The sequence below is a fragment of the Corythoichthys intestinalis genome, chromosome 4 (assembly GCF_030265065.1).
Source record: "Corythoichthys intestinalis isolate RoL2023-P3 chromosome 4, ASM3026506v1, whole genome shotgun sequence".
In the NCBI taxonomy this organism is placed as follows: domain Eukaryota; kingdom Metazoa; phylum Chordata; class Actinopteri; order Syngnathiformes; family Syngnathidae; genus Corythoichthys; species Corythoichthys intestinalis.
Genome location: NC_080398.1, coordinates 46,949,761 through 46,962,062, shown reverse-complemented (window position 1 = coordinate 46,962,062; position 12,302 = coordinate 46,949,761). Strand labels below are relative to the sequence as shown.

The window sequence follows — 12,302 nt, the reverse complement described above, 5'->3', positions numbered from 1 at the left end:
AATTGTCTCAAAATATGATTTTAATTCACATAATAATGCTATTCAAGACTTTTTTTTATCCTGTCGTACGCACTTTAAAGCAGTTTGTTGGTCTTGTCTGCCAGTGACGTTCTCAAAGCTTTTGTTTGTGTGTTTGTGTTGCGTGTGTGAGTGGTTCGGAGTGGGAATTGCGTGTGTGTGGGTGAGACAGCGTGTGTGGCACACAGTTGGAGCTGCATCTATTTCCATCAGAGGTCACAGAATGCTAGATTAAATGCTTGTGTCTTTACTGTAATTTTATCGTGAAAGGGCCACACCACTTGTTGAACAAAGTTGTGGGAACGTTTACATTTAGCCACCGGCATGCGACTCCTACCTCTATAGCACAGAAGGGATTATATGACTGTGATGTTTGCGCCAACATTAATGAGCATATTGTTGTACTAGTGTAAATGAAAAGGGAGTTGACATTGGCTTAATGTTTTTTTTTTAAACCCAAAGAGAACCGAAAAACATATGAACCCTACTGTGTGTTTTATGGGAAATCAGACCATTAAACATGTACAGTTAAAAGCCCTCTTTTACAAAACTTGACATGTCAGATCCATACCAGAACATTTAACTTTACCTGCTCTATTCTTTTACACTTTACCTAGCAAAGCAGGATTGTGCAACACACTGTCAGATAATTTGATGACTTGCATCAGAGTACAGTGCCATATAAAATACATGTAAATGGCAAGACAAATACCCTTTTTCCCAAGTACGGCATTCTCATATACGTATAGGTGCCACAATATCTTTGTGACTACTCTGATACTACCCACTCATGCACTCTCAGTACCATTTATAAAGAAGACCAACCAAGGGGAAAAAAACTAAAAATGTCCACTTCAGCAGCTGGTCAAGGGGCAGCAACACGCGCGTCCGCACGCACACAGACGCACATATCGGAGTTGCTATGGTAACTGGCAGCTACTGCTGACACCGTATTGACGTAGGTGAGCATCATTAGCAGACACTTTAGTAGCACATTTGTCACCATTGGTTATTTCAGATGAGACTGACACTGAATGGAACACTGTTCAGTTGAGACTGATTGCAGGTATTGCAGTCACTTTGCCAACCCTGGACAGAGGCTGTCTTGTTAGGTATACGGCATATTGCTGCAAGCCGACTGTGGTCCTTACATATGCTTCGTATCAAATCCAGATGTCCGGGTGTGGTAGTAAAAAATAAATTATCAGCTGAAACCAAAGTCTTCCCCTGACAGTGCAGACTTGAGCTGCTCAATTACTGTGCAATGAATAGATTTTGCCAGTACTAACACTTTCGTGAGCCTTATGGCCTCTCTGTGGTACTCTGACATCTGTTTGCCCAACCCTCAAAAATAATATACCTTCATGGATGGATGGATGGATGGATGGATGGATGGATGGATGGATGGATGGATGGATGGATGGATGGATGGATGGATGGATGGATGGATGGATGGATGGATGGATGGATGGATGGATGGTAGATAAAACAAGTGAAACAAGAAATAAACGTGTATTGTATTTTTTTTGCATCCGCTTTTCTAGATATGCTAAGATAAAAAAAAAAATGTCCAATGTAGTTTTTTTAAATCGCTCTCAAATTAATCTCAAACTAATATCAATTTTTTTAAATTATTTTTCTGCCTACATTTTGTTTTCCCCAAACAAGCATCATCAGTAGACATAATGTTTTTTTTATTATTTTTTTTTTATACATTTGTGTGCATGCTTTAAAAACTGTTTACCAAAAGCCTGCTCTGCTGGAGAGCAGAAGAGCACAGACCCATGAGAACACAGACCCACACATCCACGCATATGAACCTGTTGGCCCCACCTTTTCCCACATGTGGACACAAACACATACAGACACAAAGACATGCAGGAACAGTCCCACAGAGAATCTTGTGAGTCACACTGAGAAGCCACACAAAAGTTCTGTCAGTCATCATCAAGCCCTTGTGTAGACATCCAGCCTGAGGCCTTCCAGTTAAGGACAGCTAGCTACTGAGCCCCTAGGAAAGAAAATGACACTAGTCTTGCATGATTGCATCTCCAGCTTCCCTTCACATTTCTTGACTTCTAACCCATGGGTCATTGAGTTTATAGCCCGTTTAAAAATAAATTGCAATGGCGCGTGTTTCTTTAGTAAAGGCACTTCAAACCAACGAATATATCACACCATAATGTACAATGTTTTATTAGCACGTATAATGACAACTGATGGAGTGTGTGGATCACAGAGTTTTGGGAATTGTGTTTGAGTACGATCAGAAATGAAGGTCATCTACGGTTATTACCATCAAATTTATTATAAAGGGTAGGATTTCTACATTCCATTCCTGCTGCTCAACATCTACTGTATATGCATGGGTCACTTCACTCCCTGTACAACTGCCAAGAAATCTGTTTTATGTAGAGAGTAGTGGTGAAGCACTTCTCCTGCTAACAAGTAAAGAGATTGAAGAATGGATATATGGAAAACTGTGGTGGAAAGGTACTATCTGGAAAGAAACAAAAAATCTGAGTTGGTTAGCATTTGATGACGGTTTCACAGCAGGACTAAATGATAAAGGGTTAAAGAGAGGGGCGAAAAGAGGCATTACAGCATTACATAAAGTGGTGGAAGAAGGCAAGCTGCAGAGTTTTGAAAAATTGAGGCAGAGATTTGGACTGGAGGATGAGGACCATTATAGATATACAGTATGCAGTTAAAAGACTATAATGAGAAAGAGGTCAAGGGTGTCACTGCAAATGAGATTATTAAATTGTTCAAGAAAGCTTATGATGGGAAGAAATATAAAGTTAATTCTGAACTTTATTAAGCACTCATGTCATGTCAGATATACACATCTCTGTATATTAAAGAAAAATGGGAGAAAGAACTCAAAGCACAAATAACCGAGGAAGAATGGTCAAGGATGTGTGAGACACAGTGCACATCCACTAGCTCCAAGGTTTGGAGAGAATTTGAATCTGATAAACATCGTACGGTTCTTCATAAGCCCTCTGCTAAGGAAAGAAATGGTATGTGTTCAACAACTGTGCTGGAAAGCATGTGAATATAAGGATTTGGGAAACTTGCATACGGTATATTCTGGTTTTGCCAAAATATGAAAGAATATTAGGATACAATTTGGAAGGATTTGAGAACAACAAATAGGATATGGGATTCCAAGAACATTTAAGGTGCTTTATTTTGGGAACCTAACTCTGAAAATGATACAAAAGGAGGGTGAGTACCTTGTGTGGTATAAAGTGGACCAGCCAGCTGAGGAGCAGTGGATGTGCATGGTGGAAGAGCTATGTGAAATCGAGAGAATTACGTTTAGATTAAGACTACAAAAAAGACAATTTGAAGACAAATGGAAGAAATGGAGAAAATAGGGAAAAAAAAGAGGACACCAGTTTCAAATGATAAACAAGAACTTTGACATGTGGACCAGATGATTGAGTGGAGATTGAAGGCGGGGGTTTGATACTGTAGATTAGTGTTATTATTTATTATTTTTGATTTGTTGGTGCATCCTGCCTTGGTTTGTTGTTTGTCATTTCAAAAAAACGTGCGTTTGGTTTTGAAAAACTGAATAAAAAACAAGTGAAAAAAAGATTGAAGACGCTTGGTTGGCATTTTGTTATGTTGAGGTTCATTACTGAAAGTGTTTGAATAAGAGGTACTGCAGCTGTTTTTGGAGACACCCTGTAATCATGAGAGAATTTCCTGACCTTTGACGAGTTATTTTGTCAGCGCAAAGTCCTTGCATTTGAACGTATAGTAAAGCAAATAAACAATAACTTTGTCACATATTCACTAAACTCCAATGCCTGTGTCTTAATGATGTTTATCTTTTTTCTTAAAGGAGGCACCAGAGACATCGGATCAGCTTTGACCAGGATGTGCATGAGACATCGCAGCATTGAAGCTAGATTCAAACAGTTCTCCATGTAAGGAATTGTTTTTGTGTGAGCTTATGTGTGGCACATCTCTTTGCTTGAGTACCACTCTACTGACATTTATTTACAGGATGAGTACTGTTTTGTTCAGTGCTTGACTGGAAGCTAAGAGTATCTGGGTTGGCATGTACAATCAAGCCCACCACCATGGACTATGTAATAACTCAACACGTTTAGTGTTATTCAACACTCACACTGAACTTTCAATGAACGACTTGGCATATGTTATGACGCTTTATGTGCCAAGTGTTGATGTCATTTGCACTTATGTGAAGGAATGCCCCCTGTAGTGCTGTACTGGGCAAGAGACGACGCGTCTGGCATCAGCCATCGATAATGTTTCAGTGTAGACCCTCACACATGTACACCACATATCTGTCTCCATTTCACGCACGGACACACACTCAAACAAGGATCTCTAATTTCGGATGGCATTTCAGCACATTCCTCTTGATCTCCATAGCACGGCCCTGTCATGGGTGGGGGTTCCACCCAGTGACAGACAGACAGACTGATATACTGAGAAATGTCTGCATGAAGGAGGTTCAGTCTAATTTTAGTTGTTTGCAGTAAGCCGGCAGCTGTCTAGCACTTGCAGCTTCTTGAACACACAAATCCACAAATATCTCTTGACATAGTTGGGTAATGATTGACAGATCTTACTGCACAAGCTTCGAAGGTTATGCTGTGGCACAGTTGGACACTGTGACTGGTCTCTCTGTTAATAATTTACAATATAGACATCACCTATTGGGTGTAATGTCCAGTTGCCTGGCATTATACTTCAATAAATTCCGCAGAGTGGGAATGCAACATGAAAATATAAAAATATTGTACTTAGTCATGTGAAAAAAATTAGGACACCCCATTAAATATTCAGTTCTTTATTGAGAAATGTTCACATATCAATGTCTGATGTTGTTTTTCTTTATCTCTGGAAAAGAAAGTGATTTAATTGCAAGTAAACAACAAAAATTAACATTGTTTTACTCATTAAACCAAATATATCAACAAAAATGCATATTCTAACTGAGGAAAAAGTTAGGACACCCGTACCACCTAATAGCTAGTGTTACCCCCTTTAGCTGGAATAACTTTAGTGAGACGTTTTTTGTAGGCATCTACCAGTCTTTGACATCAGTCTGAAGAAAGTTTTCCCCACTACTCAACACAGAATACTTTCAACAGTGAATGACAGTTGAAGTGAGAGAAAACAGAATGATCAGATCAAAGGAACTGTCTGAGGCCTTCAGAAAGAAGATTGTAGACTCTTATGAGTCTGTTAAGGGATTTCAAAATACCTCAAAAGAATATAAAATCCACCATTCCACTGTCCGGAAAACAGTCTACAAGTGAAGGACATTCAAAACAACTGCCAAAATGCCCAGGTCTGGCCGTCAAATTCACCCCGAGAGCAGACCGCAAGATGCTAAAAGAAGTGTCTAAAATCCCTAAAATATCACCACGAAACCTACAGCAGGCTCTTGCTACTGTTGAGAGAAAGTGCATGCCTCTAAAATCAGAAAGAGACTATACAAATTAAACATTCATGGGAGATGTGCAAGGAGAAAACCTTTGCTCTTCAAGTAGAACATGAAAGCCAGACTGAAGTTTGCCGGACTGAATGTAGACAAAGACCAGGACTTCTGGAATAATGTTCTTTGGACAGATAAATCTAACTGAATTATTTGGATACCAGAACAGAGGACATGTTTTGCTTAAACCCAATACAGCATTCCAGAAAAACCTCATACCAACTGTGAAGCATGAAGGTGGAAGTGTCATGGTTTGGGGATGCTTTGCTACAGCTGGCCAGCTCACCATCATAGAATCCACCATGAATTCTATTTCTTAGATGTTTCTTAGATGGCTACAAAAAAGTGTCTCACTGTGGGTAAAAGGGGGTAATCCTAGCTATTAGGTGGTAGTTTCCTCAGTTAGAATATGCATTTTTGATGCTAAATTTGGTTTAATGAGTAGAACAATGTTAATTTTTGTTGTTTACCTGCAATTAAATCACTTTCTTTTCCAGAGATAAAGAAAAACAAGATCATACATTGATATGTGAAGATTTCTTAATAAAGAACTTAATATTTAATGGGGTGTCCTAATTTTTTTTCACATGACTGTATGCCAGAATTTCAATGAAATAAAATATGGATAGTGGAAGTAGTTAATTTTAACTTGATGGGTAATGAACAAAACGGTTATCTGCAGGACCTTTCTGGAGGCTCTGATCAACCCCCTACAAGAACAGACGGAAGAATGGAAAAGAGGTGTCTACACTTTGGATAAGGACCATGCCAAAGGTAGAATTATAGGTCACTGTATTCACTGAGCAGAGAAATGTTTAAATGTGATTATGAACTGACACGTTATCAAAAAAACAGTTTCAAAAATCCTGCACACACTTTTATTATGCCTGTCTTTAACAGATTATAAGAAAGCTCGACAGGAGATCAAGAAAAAGTCATCAGACACACTTAAACTTCAGAAGAAAGCAAAGAAAGGTAAATAACCATCATTTGTACTTTAATTCAGAAGTTTTATGAATAGTTATATGGGTAATTAGGACAGCAGAAGCAGTTTGTCCTGAGTGACAAAGACAGAAATCTGGTACAGCTAAACATTGCCTTACTTGGCAGTTTCCACAGGGCAATGACTGTCCCTCTTCAGTTCTCTTGGCTAAGGTTCTACAAACACATGTACCTACATAAAAATGTGCTACAATAAAAGCAGTTCAATATATTTCGTTCCACTTTGTTTTGGAATATTTCTAATTTAGCATTTTCGAAACATTATATCGGTTAAACTCTACAGCTCATACAGCAGACTAGAAGTTGAACAAAATGAAACACTTCCAAAATGAAAGTGTCATTCTTTCATTTAACTTCTCTTCTCTTCTTGTTCTCATTTGGTTCTGGTACCATCTTTCTCTTCTTGCAGTTGATGTTTTAGGTAAGTCTGTAAGTGTCATTGAATAGGTTGTAGTGTAAATGTTTGTTATGCTTTTTCAACATTGGTTCCACAGTAAAGAAACCATAAAAAATGAGCTGGTACTGAATGTAGGTTGGCTACTCCAAAGATGTCATCGTTGTATTCTTTTGTTGCTATGGTTGGATAGATGGTATGCGATTGGTTAAGGATCCTTATCCAAGTTAACTGAGACCCACGGTCTTCCACTTTATTGTGTCTTCCTCTGCCTCTTTTTCTTTTTCTCATGGCTTTTCTTATTCAAGCTGTGTAGTGACACAGCATGTAGAATTAAAGGTCAGATTCTCCAGTCTCCCTGGCTTCCATGCTCCAAATTGGTGAGCACGAAACAAAAACATCTTTCCACCAGGCATCTTTAGGCGAGGTCATGATACTTTACACTAATGCGCGGTTTTCATTGTATCTGGCAACATACAGACTAAAAACATAAAAACTGACTTTCTGGTATTTGTAATAAAATAGATGAGCACAAAATAAACCACTAATAAAATTGTAATAATTTGCCACAAGTACCATGGTTAGTTCAACTCTTAAGACGATAGTACAGTCAGTGGACACGGTTATAACAAACACCTCATGACTGTGGCTTAATATAATCACTGGTCATGTGGAAGTTAAAGCAGTTAATCGTGTGCGAAAGTGCATGTCAGATCACATGTCCAGGTATGTACACATGCAATATGCCAGTCTTTTTTATCGTTAACCGAATTGCTGGCAAATTAACGTGAGTTAAAACTTTTAACATTTTAGGCAAGGCAAATTTATTTATATAGCACGATTCAACACAAGGCAATTCAAAATGCTTTACATCGCATGAAGATCATAAAAATCACATTAAGTCAATAGAAGGTAAAAACAAAGACAATCGAGACAGGAAATAAAATTATACATAAAAATCACATTTAATCACGAATAGAAATTAAAAAAGAAAAAAACTACAACTACTAGTAATAATTGAAATCAGCAATGGAGATAAGAGCAAGAGGAATAGAAAGCAATAGGTTGTGGATCTGCTGTGCTAAATAAAAGCGTTTTTAGCCCTGATTTAAAGGAGTTAACAGTTTGAGCATACTTCAGACCTTCAGGTAACTTGTTCCACAGGTCAGGAGCATAATAACTAAATGCTGCCTGACTATGCTTGGTTCTTGTTCTTCGAACATACAGGAGACCGGTACTAGATGACCTTAGGGGTCTAGATATTTCATGGGAATCTAACAAATCAACCATGCATTTTGGTCCAAGGCCATTAAGTGTTTTGTAGACGAGCAGTCGTATTTTATAGTCTATCCTTTGACTCACTGGAAGCCAGTGTAACGATTTCAAAACCAGTATAAAGTTGTCCAGTTTCCTTGTATTTGTGAAGACTGGCTGCAGAATCTGTACTAGCTGCAGCTTCCTGACTGATTTTTTATCAAGACCTGTAAATATACCATTGCAATAGTCTAATCTACTGAAAATGAAGGCATACATAAGTTTTTCCATGTCTTGTTGAGTCAGAAGCCCCTTAATTCTGTCTATATTTTTTAGGTGGTAGTAAGCAGAATTAGTGACTGACTTTAGATGGCTATCAAATTTTAGGTCTGAGTCAATAATTACGCCAAGATTTCTGACTTGATTTGTAGCTGTAAGTGACATTTTAATCATTATTATTATGGTTAAAAGTTAATACAATTTAACCAAAGATTAATTTTAAAAGTTATCAGTAAGTGGTATGATTTTATGTTGGAAAGTTTAGTGTGTTTAACGGCCAGATCTACACAGATATTTTCTTCAGATGCAAAGGGTGATTGGAATTCATTTTGACTGAACTTATAAACATTAGCATGTGGATTCATTTGTGTGCATACAATCATTATTTTCCCTTAATTGGTTTCCCTCTAAACAGTGGCTCCATGTTAGTAGAAAATAGTTGAGAAATATATATTTTTTTTAAAATAATAATTTAATTACATTCAACTATTCATGCACAAATACATACAATATGTATTACATACTTGGACAAATCATCTAGCAGACATAAAGTTAAATCTATTTAATTATTACTCCTATAAAGATGATTAGGCTGTTTTGTATCCTGATTTTGCACCTTTAAGATCTTACAAGATTATCCAATTGTCTGAGATGTGTTAAGAGTGAATTTTCTCAACATAATCGAGTCACAATCGACTCAGGCCCAGCTATTTGAAATGATATATCGTGTCCAACATACACGCACAAAAATCTTTGTGTAAGAGGAAAGCCGACATCTCCCTGAGTCATGACTGAAGTGCATTGGAAGGAAAAATCAGCCATAAATAAAAGCAAGCACCTGATTGTGTTTTTTTTTTTTTTTTTTTTTTTTGATGGCATTCCCATTATATAACACTTGCTCCTCTGGTCCCTGCAGAAAAAGGCTTTCTCGTAATTTGCACTATTGAATAACTAAAATAGGAAATTATGTGACTGTTTTAATCCACACATAACTATCTAGAAAGGGAAAGTCTGATCTTACTGTATTTTATTTTGTACTCTTCTGGTTGCATGTGTTTGTTTTGGCTGAGATGCAAATGTTCCTGAAAAAATATCCAGAGGTGATCATGGGAGTTGATATCTCTGTGGGATTGCTGCATAAAAGGACTTGTTTCCATATGTGGTGGAACAGAATCTTTGTGTGTGGTGTTCCTTGTTATCAGAATACACCACACGCAGTGAAACCAAAACTGTTGGAAGCCTGATTTTTTTTATCTTAATGTTTGGGATGTGTAACAGAAAAAAAAAATTATCAAATCTTAAAGGATTGCGTCTTTGTGTACTGTTTGTTAGTGATTTTGATCGTCTGCACGAGACGACACCGCTCTTTGGACTTGCAGTATGTCCTTTGAAAACTAAATGTGTAATTTTCAAAAGTCATGGGAGAAAGCTAACGTTATTATGTGTATGCACGGCCAGGAGCCTCCAAAGATTTCTACTGTTCCAGGAGATATCCTGACTTTGAAGTTCTAATCGATGTCCCGCTACCGATTTTAGCACATTCAAATAACTCCTTGTCAACTGGAACATTAATCACAAATACCTATTGTAGTCAATGTCAAGAAAAATACAGATATTGCATGCAAGGGTAAGAAATAGCTCACATAGTTTTGGTTATGTAGTTTAAATCTAAGAAATGACCTGTACTCGTGGGGTCGGTTATACAAGTGGTTCATGACAGAATCTTGTACAGTGCCACTTGAAAAAATTCTGCTTATTTATTTTTCTATTAAGGTTACATAATGCTGATATTGTATATACCATGTCATCAGGAAATGCTGCAGCTTATTTCTCTGCCTTTATTTTTTCGTTTGTTTTTGGTCACTGCCTATATGATATTTATCATACTTTGTTCATGTTGAAGAGAATGGGGAGGGGGGCAATTTTCTGATTATATATTGCATTTTTCGGACTATAAGGTGCGCTTAAAATTCTTTATTTTTCCTCAAACTGGACAGGGTGCTTTATAATCCAGTACACCTCATTCTGGTTGTGTCTAATGATATTGAGCCTATTTTGTTAGAACATAACTGTATTGTACTCCTCCAGTAAAATTCTCAAGATACACATCCATCATTCAACCCATAAATGAATAATGAATTATAATAATAAATAAAATGATTACTACAATGTTAAAATATATATAACAAATGACAAATGCATTACATTGTTGCACTAATGCACCTAATAATCATGTGTGCCTTATGTATGAAAATTCGTTCATTGATGCTGCGCTTCATAATCCGGTGAGTGTTATAATATAGTAGTAATAGTATAGTAGAGAAAAATGCTGTAAGAGAAATTACAGCAACCTGCTTAACCATGTATGCCACCAATTATACTATATTTAATTTTCTGGTATCTGTTTCCTTGTAATATTTGCTTAAATCGTTTGACAAACAATGACTTCCTGCCACTGGAAAAACCAGTCCATTTTAATGGGGCATTTTCCTGTTTTGGTTTGTAACACCATCTGTAAAGAATGTCATCCAGCCCCTAAGAAGTCGTTAAGTGTGCACTGCATATTTGTTGACTTCACTCATCACGTCTCATTAATTTCAACTCTTGTAATATCCTCCTCCATGTAATGATGTTTTTTTTTTCTTTTTTAAATTAACCGAATATAATGATGTAGTGTTTAGTGGAAACACTCATCATGTACTATATACAGTGAATTTGTCATCACATCTGTGCTGCTTTACTTCTAACTGCCATTGAAAAAGTCAGATGTGCTCGAAATGCGCAAGTTGGGGTACGAAAAACTTTGGACTCCTTCTGTTTCCTAGCTTTGTACAGATGCCAACTTTTGTGCCTCTGTTTCAAAGTCAAGATAGCTGGATTCAATGTCACCCGACACTACATCTTGAAACCGTTTGCATTTGAGGCATAGAGACTGTCAGTTTCAGGTTGCATGAGTGTTTTGCAAAACAAGCATAAGATTAGCCTAAATCAGATTTGTCTCACTATCCACCATTGAACAGACAAAAGGCTCGGCAATGCAGCAATTCATGTGAACGTGCTACAATTACGTATTCATCCTCGTCTGCATTTCAAACATATGTGCTCATAAGTGTTGGGTGATATAGCCTCAAAATTATGTCATATTTCAATAAAATATTCAATGAATATATTTTTGACGATATTGGAAAATAGTTGAAAAATATGTAATTTCTGCTTCGAATTAACAGCATTTTTATTGCACACAATATTTAAACCACCCTTGTTTTACACAAACTGCAGAGTAAATGCCACAAATCTATAGCGATTGATAACTGACACAGCTTGAAATGGAAACAAAAATTGATCAAGTGGTGTTTAACCTTAGAAGTCAAACGTAAAATAACAGTTTAAAATTTGACCTTTAGTTTTTACATTTTAGCATCTACCAGGAAATAACAATAAGTTGTCAAAGAAAACTGCAGCCAGTGACATTTCCTCAAACAATTGAAAGTAATGTTTTCATTGCATAAAGCAAACACATTACTCAGCATTAACTGTCACAGATTTTAATTGAATATTGAGGTTTTGCTTTAATGTGGCTTGGATGTTAAAATAAGTCAAAATGCTACAGTTTCGTAAAGTGTGAAATTTAAATGCTTTCATTTACACGTCATGTCACTAGTAGATGCTGCCATTTGAAATTGATTACCTATCGCTGCAGCAGCATTACGCAAACCATGTTGGGTAAGGATAGCAATGAGAAGTGAGAAAATGGTACACCTTCATATCATCAAAAAATGACAAGTACTCCGTGAGCGATGTGTCGTTCTGATTTTAATGCTGAAGAGTTTCAATGCATCCGTATACTCACTTGAAGGCAATGTCGGCGTC

At 37.0% G+C, this 12,302-nt stretch overlaps 1 protein-coding gene across 8 annotated transcripts in view; it reads left to right on the top strand.

Annotated features, from left to right (window-relative positions):
* LOC130914582 (protein MTSS 1-like) overlaps positions 1-12,302 on the top strand; it is a 68,325-nt gene that overhangs the window by 45,346 nt on the left and 10,677 nt on the right. For all 8 annotated transcript variants that reach the window (XM_057833910.1, XM_057833904.1, XM_057833911.1 and 5 more), the window contains exons 4-6: positions 3,875-3,959; positions 6,186-6,277; positions 6,404-6,478. In XM_057833910.1, the coding sequence (XP_057689893.1) occupies positions 3,875-3,959; positions 6,186-6,277; positions 6,404-6,478 (252 nt within the window). The remainder of the gene's footprint in view (positions 1-3,874; positions 3,960-6,185; positions 6,278-6,403; positions 6,479-12,302) is intronic.